Source organism: Rhagoletis zephyria, unplaced genomic scaffold, assembly GCF_001687245.7.
Source record: "Rhagoletis zephyria isolate East Lansing unplaced genomic scaffold, Rhagoletis_zephyria_1.1 Rzeph_scaffold_00940, whole genome shotgun sequence".
Lineage (NCBI taxonomy): Eukaryota > Metazoa > Arthropoda > Insecta > Diptera > Tephritidae > Rhagoletis > Rhagoletis zephyria.
Genome location: NW_016158024.1, coordinates 69,523 through 89,274, shown reverse-complemented (window position 1 = coordinate 89,274; position 19,752 = coordinate 69,523). Strand labels below are relative to the sequence as shown.

Genomic DNA, 19,752 nt, shown 5'->3' with positions numbered 1-19,752 from the left:
ATAGACTTAATACAGTTAAGTGAAGTTTATTGAAAGCTTTTTAAACTTGGCAACTACAAATTCTAAAAATACTTCTTTGTTACTTTTTGAACTTTGGAGACTTTTTTGGTAGCAAATTTTTGAATAATTTCTTCAGATATATACAGAACTGAGACCTTTTGGGCGCTAAGTAATTACACAAATTATTACAAGACTTTGTAGAATTGCCACACAACTATTATTTTTTACACACAAGAAAAATTCTTATATTTAGATACAAGCTTTTTGGAAGTTAATTTAACTCGAATAGTTGGAGCCTATAACGAGTTTCGCTACAGGTTTAGTTTTAACTAAAGAAAAAATTAAAATTTTCAACTGAAATATACAACAAATATGTACGTGATTTTGAAAACTGTGTATAGTTTTTTCGAAGCTAATTGTATTAAAAGATAATGGAACACGTATTTTGTTGTACAGATATCCAAAACACTTTTCGATTATTAAAAAAAGCAATTATGATTTTTTCGAGTGAAAAACTGAGTAATTTTGCTAAACTTTCTCGAATATTATATTTATATTTATATATAAATATATATTTATTTTTTATTGTACTTGTTTCTGGAGCTCTTTTGATTGAAATAAATGCAAGAATAATGCTATAACGGGTTTTTTCTAACGAGAGAAAGGAGTGACACTAAAAAAAAACCAACTCGTGAGCTTAGTTGTCCGTAGAAAGAACCCAGCTGCATTGAGCTTTCGAATTATTCAACGAACGCAGTGTGTTGCTTACAAATGCTTGCATTGTATTATCTATCAACATGGCCACCTTCTTAGTTTACCACTTGCGTACAAACTTTGGGAAGTTAGTTTGAATTTTTAACGCTGCGAAAATACTTAAAAAGTAAAATTTTTTGCTTCTTGTTTGTAAGAGTTTTCTAAAGCACTCGACTTAGTTTAGTCAAGAAAAAGCGAGAGTACGGTCGCGAGTATTTTAAGTCAGTATTTAGCACGAGGCGTTAACGCGATAAAATGTAGAAAATAATTTTACCACTTTCTTTAAAGAGCCATATTTATTTACCAAGTGGAAGAGTAACTAAGTAGACGAGTGTACTTATTTTGAAGCGCGCTTAAGAGAAGGGGAACACGACAGATTGAAATATTATGTACATAATTATACATACTTATACATAAGTATGTGTATAGGTATATGCACAGTATTTCGACTAGTCTGCTTATTTAAACTCTTAAATAAGTATAAGTCACATTGCTGAAAAAAGAGTATTTATATTGATCGTGGTTACGAAAAGCTTTCATGGCATAGAGTTTTATAAAAAACCTATATAAATTTAAATACAATATAGTTACATCTATACATTTTATATAAGGCGTGCGGGCGAAAGCGTTTGTGAAAGTTGATGTATGCATTCTAAATAAATTCGAATAAAGCTTTTACAGTAACTACGAAAATTGTAATAGACCTTTGCGTTTTGAGAGCTTGAAGCAAGAGCTTTTCAATATAAATTGACTTTAAAATTTAGAAAGCTTTTTGCGCTTCTATGCACATTTGACGAAACAACTCGGCTCTTAAAGTTCTTAAAAATCAATAAACTTTGAAAGTTTTTACAATAACTTAAAGCTTTCACAAAGTTTTTGTTGGCAAATTGTAGTGGAACGGTGTGCTATATTTTGAAAGCTTCAGTTAGATTTAGAGTTTTTAAATATATACTGACTTTAAAATTTAAAAAGCTTTTTCGTGCTTCTGTGGGTATTTAACGAAGCAACTCATCTCTCAAAGCTCTTAAAATCAGTAAATGGTAAAATCATTTACAATAAAACAAAAACCGGACACACGTTTATATACAATACTTTAGTGGAAGACTTTTAGTAAATCTAAAAGCTTAAAGTTAGAGCTTTTAGGCATTATTTATAACATTTTGAAAGCCTTTTTGGAAGCTTTGACTCAAAGTTTGTTGAGTTAAAAACTACTGAAAATGGTATTAAGTTTTATTTTAACTTTTTTTTAGCTTTTATATATTAATTTCAACTTTTCATGCTGTTAGCTTTTGCAACTTTATGCTATTCAGTTATTTGTTAAAGTGAAGCTTTTGTCGAAAATTATCCTTCTATAAAAAACTTGAATGACCGTTTTGTTTTAAGATTTTTGGTTGTCCACAAATAGAGCTTTTTACGCTTTCTATATATTCGCATAGGCGGATGCATACAGGCTAAGAGCTTTGTTGGCCAGCGGAAGCTTTTATTTTGCGCCATTCGTATATAAATTATATACAGAGCTTTTAAAAGCTTAATCCCCAAACACATATATTTTCAAAAGCACTTACTTATTTGAAGCTTTCACTTGCTTTTTGATTTATATGCATACCCATTCAACTACGCATACTTCGTTCATTAATATTAAAAGCTCCTACAATCATATCTGGTACTTTCATATATTTTGAAAGCAATCCAATAATTTCACAAACGCTTTCATCGGTTACACAAAAAGCTAAAATTCAATTTGAAGCAATTTTCCTTAAATAAACTACACACTTTTTTAATATATATAGCAACAAAAATTAATTTAATAATAACAATTGCTATCAGCTCAATGCTACTTACGTAAAGCAACGCAACGCAACGCAACGCAACGCAATACAAAAAGTACAACCAACCAATTTATTTGTGTGGGTAAAAACCATCTGTTGTATTAATCAAATATTCCACTTACAAACGCAATGAGTATTGGAAAAAATACGCAATGAGAAAAAAACGAACTGTTGGCAGCAACAAATTGCAAGCATCAAAAGTTGTATACGAAACTTTAATAAAAAATTACGTTTTTTTTGAGTTCACTAACTAGTTAACGAATTTCATAAACTTGTTTTGAATAATTTCAACTCCAAACTGACATTGAACAACACAAAATATGTAGCTTTTTACATTTATATATGAATTGAGTAAATATTTGTTTTCTCTTTACTGGCGAAATAAATTTTGAAATTCAATAATTTATTTATATTATGGATTATTTGTTTTGAACTTTTTTCGTTATAATTACACAAACAAAAACCAAACTAAACACTGAAATGATATGTACGTACGTAAATATTTATAAACAAATGGCATAAATTGCAAATTTCTTTTTACATAAACTGACGTAAGGTAACGTAAAATTTTCATATTGTAGTATAACGATCTCGCTGTTTTTATATACAGGGTGATGTGAGGGTATTGTTACGCTGTTACTTATTTTACAAACTGAAGTGTATAAGAAACACAGAATAATTTATAGTTTCTCAAATTTCAAATGACTTAATTACAGAAAAAACACAATTAAACTACGGAGAGAACGGTTGGTGGAAATTTACAGTCTCGGTTGCTTGATATGATATATTGTAGGTACCTACATATGTATATTTGTAATACAGTTAAATATGCTTGTTGCTTGGATGGTATTGAAAACATATTTACACATCATGTTTGTATGTAGGTATGCTTGGAACAACTGAGCTTTGAGTTTGAGATAGTTTTTGTTTTTTTTTTTTGAATTAAATAAAATTTGCAGTAGCAAAGAGCCAAAAAATTTGTTAAATTCGATTATAGACGAAAATTCGGAAACTAGTTTCGGGGGAAAAAGTATACACAGAAGATGCTTAAAGAAAGTGGAAATTCAGAAGAAGAAAGGGTTTGTTTTCAGGGGCCGAGAACACGTTCCGGTTTGGTTTTGTTCTGAACGAGAACAAAATTAAATATCAAGAACGTATCCACAAAAGAACCAAATGGCCACAAAGTGTCTAGAGCAGTTTGAACGAGAACAAAATAAAAATTACAGGTTCGGCATCGTTTCCGTAAAGAACAAAATGCCAACAAAAGTCTCGGCAACGTTCTCCAGGAGAACAGAGTGACAACGAAACCTTCAGGAACATTCCCAAAAGGAATAAAATGAGAACGAAAGCACTGAGAAAGTTTTCAGGGAGAATCAAATGAGAACAAAATTCTGGGGAACGTTCTGCTAAAGAACAAAACGAGAAAAAAGTTTTGAGAACTTAACATTAAGAATGGGCATAGGCACTTATCCACTAACCGCTAGCCTGATTAAGGGCATTCAAAAATTTCCGTCTCTCTAAAAACGAGTCTTCTTTTGAAATATTTTGGTGTCTTGAACATAAAAGAGCTTCCTTACAGCAAATAAACATTTAATCCTAATTATAAGAATTAAGGAGAGTAGAGCTGATTTGTGAAGAAAAGCCTCTGGTAAATGTATACAGATTTTTAGCAGATACCTTGTACCGTCAGTATTTTTCGGAGGTCAAGCCCTTACAGCTTTTCCTGGACAGAAATCTGCCGTAAAAGTCGAGAAAAATGCATCTGGAAAGGGGAAGAAAGGCGTCGGTTACCGTACACTTAATGCTTTAGGACAGATATTGGTAATAGATAGATGGGTACTATCGACCAAAGTAGTTTATTATCTTTATAATAATTATTTCTAGAGTGGTGATATTCGCGCTATCATAATTGGTATTAGTGGGGCTAAGTGTCGTGCAGGACATAAGGCCTGTCGATACGGCAGGTAGAATTACCGCAACATGAACTGCTGTTAGGCTAAGGGAATCCGATTAGCTTCTTCTCGACCAACTATACATTCCCTATGCAGATATTTGGGTGGGTCGGGGTGACTGGAAAAAAACGAGCGATTAACTTTTTACGGATAGATCCGAACTTGAAGTTAGGGTTGATGGAGATCTTGTCAGCCCGGAACATTCCATGAACACTAAACTCAGGAACGCAGTGTTTTTATACAGAAGTAAGTGGCCTTAAAGTAGCAGTGGACTTACTGCTCAAGAGTGTGATATCAATGAAGGGGCTAAGCATATACATACTCTGATAGCCAAGCAACTGGGCGTGCAAGGAAATCTGTAATCGTTCTACAAATCGCATCGGAGTACTTTTGGTAGAGACATTGCGAGAAATTTATGACCTGGAAAGATAAGGTACCCGTGAAACGTTATTATCATTAGATAGAGCGCAGTGAGGGCAACTTTGGTATCCAGTCGATGGGCCTAATGCCAGTTCTGTTTAAGCTTATGAATCTTTTGGCGAAATTTTCCACGAATAATATAAATTTTTTGATGATTTCTTTCAATAGTAGCATAAATGTTGAATTCTATTAAGCTAGTATTGGAATTGGAAAGTGGAGTACCACGACTCAGAGCTCCCCACAAAGAGCTTTCTTCCATATTTGGAACATTAATGGCTAAGCTGTTGGAAATATCGACCGCAAGTTATCGAAAAATCCACTTAAAACGGATATTAACCCTTTCAGTACCAAAGAAAAAAAAAAATTGACAGTTTTTAGATGACCAAAAATTCTTGTCCGCTTTATAAGTTACCAAAAACTTATACTAATTTTTTAATCAGCCAAAATTTATGCCCAGTCTTTAGAATACCAAATTTTTATGTCCAGTTTTGCCAAATTTTATGACATTACCAAAAACTAAGGCCAAATTTAATATTCAATTTTCAAATTACCAAAAATTAAAGTCCAGTTTTCGCAGTACCAAGTATTTATGTCCAGATATTTAATTACGAAATTGTCTAAATTTTTTTGTATTACTATGGATTTATGTTAATTACGTTAATTACTTAAATTACCAAAAAAATTATGTCCCCAAATTTGCTTTACAAATTTATGTATGTACATATTTTATATAGTCAAAAAATATGATATGTCTTTAAATTACGAAAATTAAGGTCCAGATTTTATATTACTAGGAATTTATGTACAGTTTTAAAGTCACCAAAAAAAGTTTTTCAATTCCCAAAAATATTTTCCCTAAGAATTTATGTCCAGATTTTCAGAGAGCAAAAAATGATGTCAAGTTTTCCAATTCTCAATCAAAAAGTAAACTGTAGTTTTTTATTCACCAAGAATTTGTGGCCAAAAAAAAATATATCTGTTTTTTTTCAAGGATCAAAAATTTATGTACACGTTTATGTTAATTTTGAATAACTGAATACGTATTTATATCCGGATTTTAATTTACTAAAAATTTATTTTTATTGGCAACAATTACGTCCAGTTTTCGCACTAACTAACAGTTTGTGTCTAGTTTCTAAATAGTCTGGAAAATATGTCCAGTTTTTAAGTGATTAAAAAATTATGTCAAGTTTTATATCTACTCTCAAAATTTGTTCCAGTTTTAGCATTACCAGCCATTTATGTCAAATATTCAAACAACCAAAAATTTATGTCCAACGAAAGAAAGATAATATCAAGGTTTTGTACCAAATTACTAAAAAAATGAGGTTCAGTTTTTTTAAGGACCAAGAATTTGTGTCCGGTGTTTAAGCTACCAAAAACGGTGTCTAGGTTTTGCAATCCTAAGAATGACAAGTATTCTATCAAAAGTGTTTTTGCATGATTCAGTTGACCAAAAATTGATGTCCAGTTTTTAATGAAGAAACATTTACGTCAAGCTATTAAGCTACCAAAAAATATTTTCACCAACAATTGTTTAACACCTTTTTAAAAATCAAAAATTTATGTCCAGTTTTTAAATTACTAAAAAATATAAACAGTTTTTGAATGACCACATGTCTGTGTCAACAAACAATTTTTTTTTACAGTTATTAAATAATTAACAATTTATGTTCAAAAAAATGTTGCTCGCTTTATGTCCAGTTTTTACTTTCAGGCACTCAAATAAAGAAATTATGTGAAGTTTTAGTAGTTTCGTTAATTTTATTTTAACGGAAAATTAAAAAAAAAAATTTCTTGTAAAGTTATGATTATACAACACTTAAAAGAACAATCCATAACTCAAGCTTTTTTTTTTTTTTTACTTATAAGCTTTTAGTCCTGAAAGGGTTAATAAAATAATAACCTATGCCGTAATTGTTTGGAATGCATTTTCGCATTATTTTTGGAATGTAGATACTTTTCAAATAAAATTAAAGCCGTTCTCTGCCTATCACCCTGTATATGCATTAAGTTATAAAAACCGAAAAGCTATTTTTCTTGCCCTAAATATTTTTTAATCGTATGGGTTTATTTGAATTTTAATTAGCTATGAAGAATTTAAAAAAAAAAAAATAATAAATAGATAAGCAATTAAATTTTTTTAATGATTTTTAACTAAGAACTGCATTTAACCCGTTGAGGCGCATGATGCAAGATAAAATAATCTGACTGCACAGTTGTTTTTTATCAACTGGTTAAAAGTCTTCAAATATAATGGCAATTTGTGTCAGGCAGGTTAAAATTTGCCACAACTCTTTTAACCCGCCTAGCCCCAAAGAGTCAAATATATGTATATTTATTTAAATTTTAGTTAACCAAAGCTTTAAGCTTTAAAATTTTGAAAACATTTAAATACTTAGGTTTTGTAACAGCCAACGAAATATCGAAACTGAAGCAACACTAACAACAATTAACGCAGGTTTAATTTCGAATGCGAAACTCAAAAGCAACAATAAATATTTTTCTTTTTGTTTAAATTTTAATTTTGCCACTAAGCTTTAACGACAATTTTATTAAAAAAATTTGAATAAAAATAAATTTTCGCTTAATAATTTTATAGTTTTTATTCATTAATAAATATATATGTATATAAATTTTGCAGCGCACAACGAAACAACAGAAAAACGGAATTCTGCAAATTTTCTTGCTCTTTATACTGTTTTTTTTTTTTTTTTTAAATTTTCACTTAAGCACATAGAAGCTGCTATTTTTTAAATTAATAGCTTTGAAAAAATATTTTTCTTTCATAGGTTTTGTTTTATATTAAATTATATTTCGTTTCAATTTGTTTACTTTATGTTAAATTCTATTGTTATTTGTTGTGGTGGGAAAGCAACGGGATTTGCGGTAATCTGCATTATGTTTGTGTACGTACATATTTAAAGGATTAGGGCATACAATTTAAGGGGTACTCGTTGTAGGGCTTTTGTCTGTGGCTATGGCTGAGTGGGTGGGGGGGGCGGAAGGGTTGGAGGGCATATGTGTTTGTCTGAGTGTATATTTGGGGAAGTGCAAAACACTAATGGAAACGTTATGAACTCACCATCATGTAGCGGATCTATTGTGTGTATCATAAGCTGCAATAGGCCATGACGGAATTTTGCACCGGTGTGTGTACTACCAGCAGTTCCACCACTGCTATTACCTGTTGCTCCAGCGCCGCTGCTCGATCCCGGCGGTCCTGAGCGTGTCTCCGAAGCGGCTCGCGATGTCACCGAACCGCCCGGTTGTGTGGCCATCGATGTTTCCGATGAATTCGCCGCATTGCCCTGCGATTGATGAACGAACGATTGATTTGGTTGATAGTTTTGATTGTAGTTGGAGTAGTAGTGATGGCAGTTTTGTAGTTGTGGTAGCAGGTTGATGTTGTTATTAGGTTTGGTTGGTAGTTTTTTTTTGTGGTTTGCCGTTGTTGTTGTAGTTGTTGAAAGATTGAACGTAGGTGTTTTTTTGTTTGTTTCACAGAAGAGATGAGAGAAAAAAGAGCAAACATGTTTGTGTTGTTGAGAGAAAATTTTTGTAGTTTTTAAGGACAATTAGAATAGAAAAAATGAACAAGAGAGAGGTAGAGAGGTAGTAAAAGAAAGCAAATGGAAGAGAAAAAAAGTACAAAATAATATATTTTTAATTTATTTATTCATACAAATATTTTATGTACGTATGTAAATACATAAGAGCTAATATATAATATAAGCATAACTGTTAGTTTAAGTATTTTATATACAGTGACTCAAACAATTACCACGTGCTGATTTTTTTTTTTAATATTCGTAATGATTTCGAGCTAAATTTCTTATGTTATTTTTCTATAAAAATACCGTCGAAGATTTAACCAAAACCATATAAATCACAGTTTCAAAATTAAGGTAAATTCAATAAATTTTTATAAAAATGTAAACTTTTTAATCAGAATCTTTAGCACATTTTTGGATGTGCAGTCTTATAGCCCATACAATTCTAGTTTAACGCGTTGCAAGTTTCAACCGGCTAAAAAATCGGGTTGATTTTTGAGAACTTTTTACACTTTTTTCCATAAAAGCATGAATTTGCTATGAAATAAAAAGCGGGATACCGTTAGCAACAAAATTTCAAAAAATCAATGCCAATTGTTCTTATTATATAAAATAAAAAAACGAAAAAGCACTCTCCAAAAAAATTTAAAAAAATCAACGCAATTTTTAAACCGGTTGAAACTTATACTTGATTAGACCAAAATTGTATGGGCTATAAAACTGCATACCCAAAAATGTTCTAAAGATTCAGATTAAAAAATTGAAATTTCGATGCAAATTTGTTGAGTTTTCGTAAATTTTGTATAAAGCTTGAAACTGTGATTGTGTGAGTAAAGCTTGAACGGTATTTTTATAGAACAAACAAAAATTTTGTTCGAACAAGTTGCGAATATTTCAAAACTATCAACACGTGGTCATTTGTTTGAGTCACTTTGGGTTTTTTTGAAGGCGTGAAACAAGAATGTGCTTAACGCCACAGGTTAAATCACGTCATTTATTTTATATTTATAGAGCTTCTATATTTTGTAGGAACTACTTAAACCGGCCCGTTTTTCGTTCTCAATTTAATTGTTTAAATAATGTTTAGATAGTATTATTTTAATAAATAATATTTCTTTTTATTTCAATTTAATTTATCTAGTTTTTTTTCGTGTTTAAATTAAATTTACATTTTAGTTAAATTTTTTTAAAGGTTTTATAGGTTTTTTTTTAAATTTAATTAAATTTTTAGAAACTTACTTTTATTATTTTTTCTTCCTTTTAAATTTAATAAGTACATTTTTTATAAATAATCTTTTATTTATTAATTTTTATTGTTTAAAAGTAATTTTTTAATGTTACTTAATTTTCAGGAACTTATTTTGTTTATTTATTTTTTAACTTAATTTGTTTTTCATTTTTAAATTAATTTTTAAATTTAGATATCTATTTTGATTAACTTGTTATTTTTTATATAATTTTGTTTCTAGATTTTATTGCTTTAAGAAGAAAAAAATATTTGTTTTAATTTCACTTAATTTTAAAATGTTTTTTAAATTTATTTTCGCTTTATGCATTTTAATTTTTATTAAATATAATTTTCTTTTATTTAACACTTTTTGTTGTCTTTAAAAGCCAACTATTTAACGGTAGGTGAGATTAGGTTAGGAGGGCGTCTGTGGAATATACCATACTATCACTCGGAGGCAGATTGTCCATTGTGAGTGCCCTCTTTATGCGAGTTGTAGGAGCAGACACGTACTTGTAATCGAAAAAGTAGCTTCAAGTCATTATTATACTGAGACAATAGACCTTATGAATAAAAACAAAGAAATAGCTTTTTCTTAAAATTCCAGACCTTTTACTCGATTTAATTAAAGAAATTTAAGGAAAAGATCTGAAATTTTAAGAAAAAGCAATAGCTTAGTTTTTATTCATAAGGCCCAACAACTATCCCTAATGAATCATAACGCTAAGATCTCCTCGTTACCAGAGCTTTCAATTAGTCTTTCGATAATTGCCTTACGAAACCATTGCAAGAATTGCCAATGTTTCATTTCTAGATAGTCTGGACGTAGTTTGAGGGATGGTCAATGCCTTGAGTGCAGTTTGGCTGTCACAACTGACTTACCTACTCACCGAAATTAGTTTATTGGGTTTATGAAACTATAATGAAGCCAATTTTATTTTATGGGGTACTCGTCTGCTGAAACGCCCTAAGCAAGCCCTTCATGGTTAAACGGCTGGAAGGAGTGTAAACAGCAGCCTGAATTGGAATCAGTGAGCCACTTTGAACCACTCTGATAAACGTTGTGCCCATAGATATAGCAGGCAGAGTTGCCGCTCGCTGCTTGCGGTGCAATAAGGCCAAGGAGGTGGGCTTTAAGTTCACTTCGGGTTATGGGGACGCTGATATTCTGAAAAGCTTCGAGTTCCTAGCAACTCGAACAGACCACTGCACACTGAGGTTGGGTCCGAAGTGATTTTTCATCACCAATATCCCAGCGAGGGAGAACTATAAGGGGTGCACTATCTGAAATTGGTGTCCAGTAAACGTATTTTCGGATGGAGGAATGTAAGTGGATGTGTCTTCTGCGAAGAACTCTCCATCAACCTTAAATTCAGGCTACGCGATCGCTGTAACATTTTACAGGCAGACGGAGTCGCAATATAGGAGGATTCGGATTGGTTGCTCATTTGTGTAACGCTTTTCAACGAGGTGAATATCTGTTCCAACAGCCAAGCAGCGCTAATGACTCTTGGCTCTCTGATGGTTCGTTCCGCATGGCGAGGGATTACTTAACTTCCCTATCTACCGCATCGGATTATTATGCTATTAAGTTCATTTGGGTTTCAGGTCACGGTAAATTCGCTGGAAACTGAATGGTCGGTGGGCTGGCAAGATAAGAACCCCTGAGGAACTGATGGGCGTTTGTTCAGCTCAGCAGGCGCTGGGCGAAGACCTTGGAATCTAAGGTCGCAAAATCCATCTGGCCACGTGTAGACCGGGGGCGGTCCAGGGAGCTCTTGGAACTAAGCAAGGTCTTGCTAGTGGTGGCAGTTCTAACTGGTCATTGTCTAGTAGCGTGTTGCCTCCATATATAAGGTCCGTAAAAAGCTTCTTCTACGGACTATGTTTGGTCGTTACCGGTTTATATCTGCGAGGACCATTGAGAGCTTTTACCGTCTGCGCCGCCGTACAAAATTTGAGAGAGCTTTAAAAAGCTCCTTTGTGTTGGTCAGGACAAGTCTGAATACAATCCTGCGACTACGGCTTCGTTGGTGTGGAACTCTTTAGTTTTTTATTTCTTACTCCATAAAATATTTCCTTTTACCGTTCCTCCGTGATAAAACACATTTTTGTTTCACATTCTTATATAATATGTATACTTAATATTTATATATCTAATTAGATGTTGCCAATTAGTATGTTAAAAAAATAAGGTACGTATGTATTTTGCTTACATAACAAAAGACTTAAGCCAAATTAAAGTTCAGAAATTCATAAAAAATTTTACACACATAACAAAACTGAAAACAATTAAAATATCCTTACAATAAACATTAAACATCAAAAAACAGTAACTGAAATTTGTTCAAATAAAATTTTTGCTGTGTTTTAGTATGCGACAAATAGAGAGATCAATCAAATCCATGAAGCACTGAGTAGTTATTGCTTTGCAAAAAATTTTGACATTTAATCAATTGTGGCTTTTTTGATAATACTTGATTAGTGAGTAAACAAATAAAGCATTTGGAATTTTATTTAACAACATAAAGACACTTATTTTAATTTTTTTTGTGGTGGTTGCAGATTTTTCATATTTTTCTGTTTTTCATTTTGTTTTCGAGTAAAAAAATGTGTGCGTTTTTACGAGTATTGATGCTTTTTTTATTCGTTAACCAAAAATCAGAAGCTTCGTCTGGGTCTGGTTGGAATTGATAAGGTAGAAAATAGAAAAAAGGAAAGAAGAATACAAAACTAAATGTAAGAAGCTGCATAGCAAAATTAAAAAAAAAATTTAACAAGAGCTTAAAGCTGAAAGCAGTTTTTTACATTAACAATAAACTCATCTAGTTTCATATACAAGATGCCTCAAGTCCTCTGAAAAGCTCTGACGAATTAAAAAGCTTGAACTGTGTTTATAAAGAAAAGCTCTACGTTCTACAAATATTTTCTCTTCTTCTTGGAAAGCTTGCAAAAATTTCAAAAATCCTATGAAAGCCTTTAAGTTTATCCAATTTTATTGTGCAGCAAATGTATTTTGTTCTCAGAAATGCTCTGAAGAGTGTGAAAAAACTCTATCTGTGTTTGCAAATCAAAGCTCTAAGCTGAAAAAGTATTAACCTATTTTACATGTGAAAGCTTTTAAAAAGCTTAAAGTTATTCGAGGTGTCTTTTTAAGTCTATTTTATATAATGTTTATGCTGATACCTTATTTAATTTAATAAGAGATATTGTCTTGAAAAAGCTCCTTTTCTCATAAATTAGGCTAGCTAATTTAATGAGTAATCAACTTAAGAATGTAATAAAATTAAATTTCTACACTTAAAGCTCTATCTGAAAATAATTTGTGCTTTAAAAGCTGTGCGCTTGAAGAAGCACCACAGGAGCTTTTGATTTAATGGGAATAGTACTTGTGTACAAAAGTTTATTTTTGAGTTTGTTGGAAAACTTCTATTACATAATTTATTTTTTGCAAGCAAACTCTAAAAAGGCTTTAAGCTTCTTCTGATAGTTTTGAAGTTATCTGCGAAAGTAGGCATTCTTAGTCCTAAGTTTTTTATCTTAGTCAAAAATATTTACTACAGCATTTGAAGAAATTTGGATTTTTGAGACTCAGTTATATTTTGTGCTTTAAAAGCTCTGCACAAAACCAAACTAAATATAAAATCATAATTAAAAAATAAGACGAGTTAACATAGCTGCCAAGGTAAGCCAGAAATAAGATGGGAATAAATTAAATTAAAAATACATATAGTTATAAAATCGCTTGAGTTTTTGAATTTTCTTAGTAGTTAGTTATGTTGAGTAAAAATAAAAATATTTATAATTATATACATTACAAATATTTGTATATTTCAAATAAATACGCTTATTAGTAAAGCTCATTTGATACAAGATAAAGAATGGAAAAAAATCGGAAACGTAAGAAAGAAGAGTTTATTTTCAACAATAGTTGGTAGTAAGTTAGTATGTAAAAGCGCAGTGGGAAGTTTTTGTTGTATTTTATTATCAATTATTTGCTTTGACTTCAATAAGTTTTAGTTTAAATTCTTTTTGCAATAATTATTTCGCAACTTTTGGTACTCGTTGCAGTTGGAGTAATTGTAGAAGTTTGTTATAGAGAATAGATAGTAAGTAAGGTTTTTTTTTTACTAAAAACGAAAAACCAAACAGCACAACAAAACAAAATGAGTTATTAGAACAAAACTTAAGAATAAGAGCTTAAATTAAGAAAACTGTTTTAAAAAGCTTTAGCGCAACTTAATTATTTATTTATATTTTTAAAATGCATAACAAGGTTCACTTAGTATGTTTAAAAAGTTTTATTTGGACTTAAATATGTATACTTCAAAGAGCTTTCACGCTATGGAATTAATTTACTATAAAAGTTTGTACGTGAGGGAGCGAAAAAGTGATGAATTATGAGTAAAAGATGTAACTTGTAGAACTTTCACTTAAATCACTATGCATAAAAAATGTATCTATGAGCTTCCATCTATGAGGGGATGAGCTTTCACCATGAAATGAGCTTTTACTAAAAAATGAGCTTTCACAAAAAAATAAGCTTACATCAAAAAAATTAGATTTGGCGAAGAAATAAGCTTCATCGAGGAATTAAGCTTTTACGATGAAATGGGTTCTGTGAACACATATATGTAAATTACGAAGGTACGAAGTGAAACTTTGACATAATCGAACTAAAAATATCGATCGGCCTTCAGACCCTGTGTGGGTCTATGGAATTTGAACACCATGAATGACTTTTTATAAACTAAAATATAATGGATTTAAAAAGAAAAACTTAATAAAAAGAAATTTTGTTTTTGTTTTTATGAATTCTCTGGATGCCTTTTGATAGAGCAAACGGGAGTACATATGTGGTATGTATATTAACGAGCTTTCATATCAAGTAAGGATGTGGATGTATGTAGGTGAGCTTTTGCAAATAAATAAAACGTTTATGTGGAAGAGCTTTCACGGTGTGGAATTGGTGATACATTTAAAATAGCTGGCAATTAAAGGACAAGAATCTTCATGTTATAGAACATTTTGAAAAAAAAAGTGAAAATTACTAGCAAAAATTTAATAGAGTTAATTAAGTACAAGCATGTAAACAAAGTCAAAAGTATTTTTTATAAATTCATATCTATATGTGTGTTTACCTACATATCTATCAATGTTTTATACACACTTAACTAGGGCTCGGAATCTCAAGCGAATGCATGTTTTTATTAGGCATCTTCAATTGGAAATGGTTAAGGTATCTTAATTAAGGAATCATTGAATTTCTTTTAAGGTGGGATTAAATCGTTAAAGCATAATTTGAAATCAATGCATGGTTTTGCATATTTTGAAAAAATGCTTGTTTTTGCATATTTACTGCACATATTTTAGTATATTTTCCAATAAATGCATGTGGGTTTTGCATATTTTTGCTTTTTTTTTTGATTTATAGACATTTCAATATAGTGCGAAATCTCTTGACCAAAATATTACCTGTAATTTTTTTCCAAATATTCATCTAAATATGTTCTCGGGTGGCCAAGCGGTCATTAAGGTACTCTCTTCTATCCCTGTTAGATCACAACTATGTAGTGGAATATTGTTGGAGAGCTGACATATACCTCTGATCAATAGGAAATTACTCTAATAAGGATCCCGTGACATAGGGACATTTACGAAAACTTAGCAGCGGACGAACTAATAAGGTGCGTCTGCGCACTGAATGTGTCCATGCGGTGGACATGGGCGCTTCGCTCAGGGAGACAAAAGCAAAAATTACCGAAATTTATCACTCGAGGGCCAAGCAGAGGTGGAACCGCACTGGACTGCATAGTATTACACAGCAGTGAAGATAATAATAATAATAATCCCCAAATCGGTAAAAAATAAAAGTAAAAAATTGACTTTTATTTTTTCGGTCAATCATAAAAGTTAAATCTGATTTATTTTTTCGGTCAAAATAGCAGTTTACATATTCACAATACAATATGTTTTGATAAGAAATGCACATTCTTTCAATTGCAGTTTTCTATCTTCTGTAAATATATTGAGTTTCTTCAATTTTAGCTTTAATTTATTCACCTTTTTACAGGAATGATTCGGAATTCAATTCAATTCAATCAAAACTGTCTCTTAGCCGGGGATATATATAAATTTTTTACTCTCCCAGTAATCCATAAGGTCCCGTGTCAACACCAATGCGCTTCTCCTTATAGGTGCGTAAAATTGATTGGTTGCAAATGTGTTTGTAAACGCTTAACAGCCTTCCACAATAACTAACAGGATTTTGACCAACATAAAATATTTTGAAGCTTTAAAAATTAAAAAAAATAAGCACAATTAGTAACACTATTAATTTCCGGTAATATGAATCGTTTCTTACACCTTAAGAAGTATGTATATTTACCACTCAAAAAGTCATTATATATTTTGCTATTTGGCCGCTTTTTTTAGAAGTTCAAAAACCAATGATTAAATTTACACTGTACGTAATTGTACATACCGCAGAGCGTGAAAAAGAATCCAAAAAGGTCGCAGCGGTTTCTTTCGATTAAGTTCACGTTTTAAGAGGATCCAACAAAGTTTCATCCGCACTTTTGAATTTTATTAAAGTTTTAGTGAACATGGACAAACCATTTTTGTTTAAAACTTTAGATATGTATGTGTGATATACTAACTTATCGTTTGCTACATATTTGAAGACTCTGAGAAGTTCCTCAGACAACAAAATTGCTAAAAGGCAGAATACTGATAAGGCACTTGAATTTTTATTAAAACATATATACGAAAAGTTAAATTAGAACATGTAAGATGCTATCACAGAAAATCGAAGGAAAAAATTCGTGGTAAGCCTCGATTCGTCACCGTTTTCGCTTAACCGTTAATTAAAAAATTTGCCATAAACCTATTTTTTTTAAGTAATATGTGTTTGTGTTTTTGTTTAACTTTAAAGTTAAAAAGGGGCAGGCTTTAAGGTTCTGAAAATAAGTTCATTCGTTTATTTCTTGTGTCATCAGACCGAAAACAACAATGCCAACGGAGATGCTCTGGCGTTAGTTGTTGTCAACGAAAAAGCTAAAAAGATAGGGATACGGGCGAGGTATATGCTAGCTCAAAAGCATCACAGCTGCAGAAATAAAATAAAATAAAATTTCATTTGTTTAATAGTGATTTTTGTAGCATATGGACTTTACTTAGCATTTTTGGTTTGGTGGGATGCATTCTTTGGAAGATACTAGGGTTGGAAATATGCGGAATCTCTGATTCCATGTTTAAATAGATCTTCAGAAAATCTGGCAGAAAATTCCAAGTGATAGTCCCCGATCGCAAAGATTGTGTGCAAATGGCCTCCCTGCACATGATTCCAGACAGTTAAAGGATAGAGGGCAAATCAGGTGCAGGTATTTTTTAGACCTAGCACCAAACTTGCAATTTCCTTGGGCAAATGGCTCACACTGTTTCAGGCTGAAATTGTCGCAATTTTAAAATGTGCAAAGGTAAACCTTGACAAGGGTTTTAAGGGCGCATTTCTAGCAATCTTTTATCAGATAGCCAAGCTGCCATCCGGGCCTTTTAAAACACGACTATGAAATCCAAGCTGGCTAGAGACTGCTTTGGTATGAAACAAATTTTGGCAGCCGAAGAACCAGGGTACCAGGCCAATGTGGAATCGAAGGCAATAAGGTTGCCGACGACTTGGCATGAGAAGCACCAATCATTTGCGGTCCCAGTTGGTCCTCTACATTCTGCGTACAGTAAGTACTGGGGAGCGGTGGGAGCCATAGATAGGCTCATCGGCTACCCTTTCAACAGAAACGACAATATACCTGCCTGATTACAATCGGTTGCGATTCCGCTTGCGTCGAGTTTGTGTGACCACATCCTTTTGGGATTCATTAGGAAAGCCGAAGGTATCTTCGCCACACTGAGTAAGGTAATCTCTCTTTCAGATCGCGGTGTATCTTGTTCTGTTACACATAATAACCAACTAGCTAAGTGCTGTTTTCTCAAGTAGGTTCTAAAATTTAGCTGCCCTTTAAACTGATTTCTTCAGAACAAAATTTCCGATACTCGAAATTTCATAGCTGAATTGGAATAAGCACCGTCGAAATCCCCCGGACACCAAATTTGGTTTGATAATTTCAACTCTTAGAAGCTAACCTCGCTTATTCGAAACTCGATAATCCAAACACTAGATATCTGATAACGGAATTGGCATTAGCACCCTCGAAAGCGGACGAGTACCAAATTTGGTTTGTTTCGGCGTATGTATTATAAAGCTAGATATGATTTATTTCTGGCTAGGCTGGCATTTGGAACCACTGTGCGCCGCGTCTTTATGTGGTGCTCTGTGTTCTTCTTTTGCGTTCTTTGTGCACGCGTGGGTGGGTGTCTAACGATTTGCATTTACTATTTATGTATTTACATGCAATACAATTGCACCATAGAAATTGATTGGTGTGTGTACGTATGTACGTATGTGCAGCTATTTAAGCAACGAACTATGTGCTACTTGCTTGCATTGGAACGTTATGAAGGTCATATCAATCGGTGTATGTATGTAACTATGTAGTACACAACAAACAAAACCAGCAGGACACTTACGATTAAGTAAGTACTTAGCTACGTGCAGCGTGTGCTTGTGCTAAGTGACGTAAGAGAGGTGTACATTGGTGTTGGTAATGACAGCTACAATATCTAACAGTTAGATTGTGGTTTTATTTTAAAGCTCCGTGCGAGTGTGTTGATTTTTCAGGAATTTGTTAAAGTGCATACATATGTGTGTGTAAGTAATTGCTGCCGACAGTTGCAATTTGACTATTGTACTAACATAAATACATACATAGATATATGTAGTATATAGTTATAATTATTTATGTATTATACTTCCTCTGCATTTTATGAATGGTTTTTTAATAATTATTATAATTGCAAGAGGCAAATAAATTTAATATGAAATAACTTGTCTACTCGTTTAGGTAGTAATGTTGCGTATACGCCGTGACAACAAAAGTGTACTATATTTGAAGGGGTTCGAATCATAAGGGTCTAAGTGACATTTTGTGAAAATATAAGTCATACTCATATTTGTATAGTTAAATATAATATTTATTTGAATTAGTTAATTAATCAGCATTCATTTAGGCAAGAAAGATTTCAAATGAATTTACAATAAGTAATCAACTTTAACTTTAATTATCTCAAAACAATGTCAGACCTACTTAGATCCTTTTGACTCTAACCCCCTTATTTGTCGGATTACACTGTGCACAATTTCAGGGTCACTGTTTGGGCGCGGAATGACTTCAAGATAATATAGTAAAACCCCCGGATCTTTTTACATTCTCAGATCAAATTAGTTATATTTATTAACCGAATATAGATTGAAGCATAAACAAATTTCAAGGAGACATATTATTTTTGTCTGATTTTGTCTGAGAGTGAAATTTTCCAGCAAATAGTTTTCTAGAACATTCTAACCCTCTAGCGATTTTTAAAATATGATTTTATTCAGACTTTCCAAAAGAGTGATCAAAATGAACATTACGTGAGTGAGCTACAGAATTATTCCTCGTGAAATTTCGCTCGGACATGAATTTTTAACCTTTTTTCACTTATTCCAAAAACACTCTGAAAAAAATTTGCAAACTTAGGGCCTTGAAAAAATTTCCTGATATAGCAAACAGATTTGGATTTAATGTCATCTACTATTTACTAACTACTTGAATGCTATTTGTTTAGCGTGAGATATAAAAATGATCTAAGTAAATGAGTGAAATACTGAATTTCCCCATTTTTATAGAACAAAAATATTCTCGTTAGGTCAAAGTTAACATTTGGTGGAATTAATTAATTCAAACGGAATAAAGTGTAAAATGCTTAGAAGAACATGAAGTCACGAAGGCGCGGGGCACAGCAGTTAATAACGGGAATTTACTTTCATAATTCAATGGAGCCCTAATTTTTCAAACAATTTGTTTATTTAATTTTTTTTTTTAAATGGAAGCAGATAAAACTAGCAAGAGCCGCTACAA

At 31.9% G+C, this 19,752-nt stretch overlaps 1 protein-coding gene across 2 annotated transcripts in view; it reads right to left on the bottom strand.

Annotated features, from left to right (window-relative positions):
- Positions 1-19,752, bottom strand: part of LOC108362117 (uncharacterized) — a 160,456-nt gene that overhangs the window by 74,368 nt on the left and 66,336 nt on the right. For both annotated transcript variants that reach the window (XM_017614981.1, XM_017614982.1), the window contains one exon: positions 8,040-8,265. In XM_017614981.1, the coding sequence (XP_017470470.1) occupies positions 8,040-8,265 (226 nt within the window). The remainder of the gene's footprint in view (positions 1-8,039; positions 8,266-19,752) is intronic.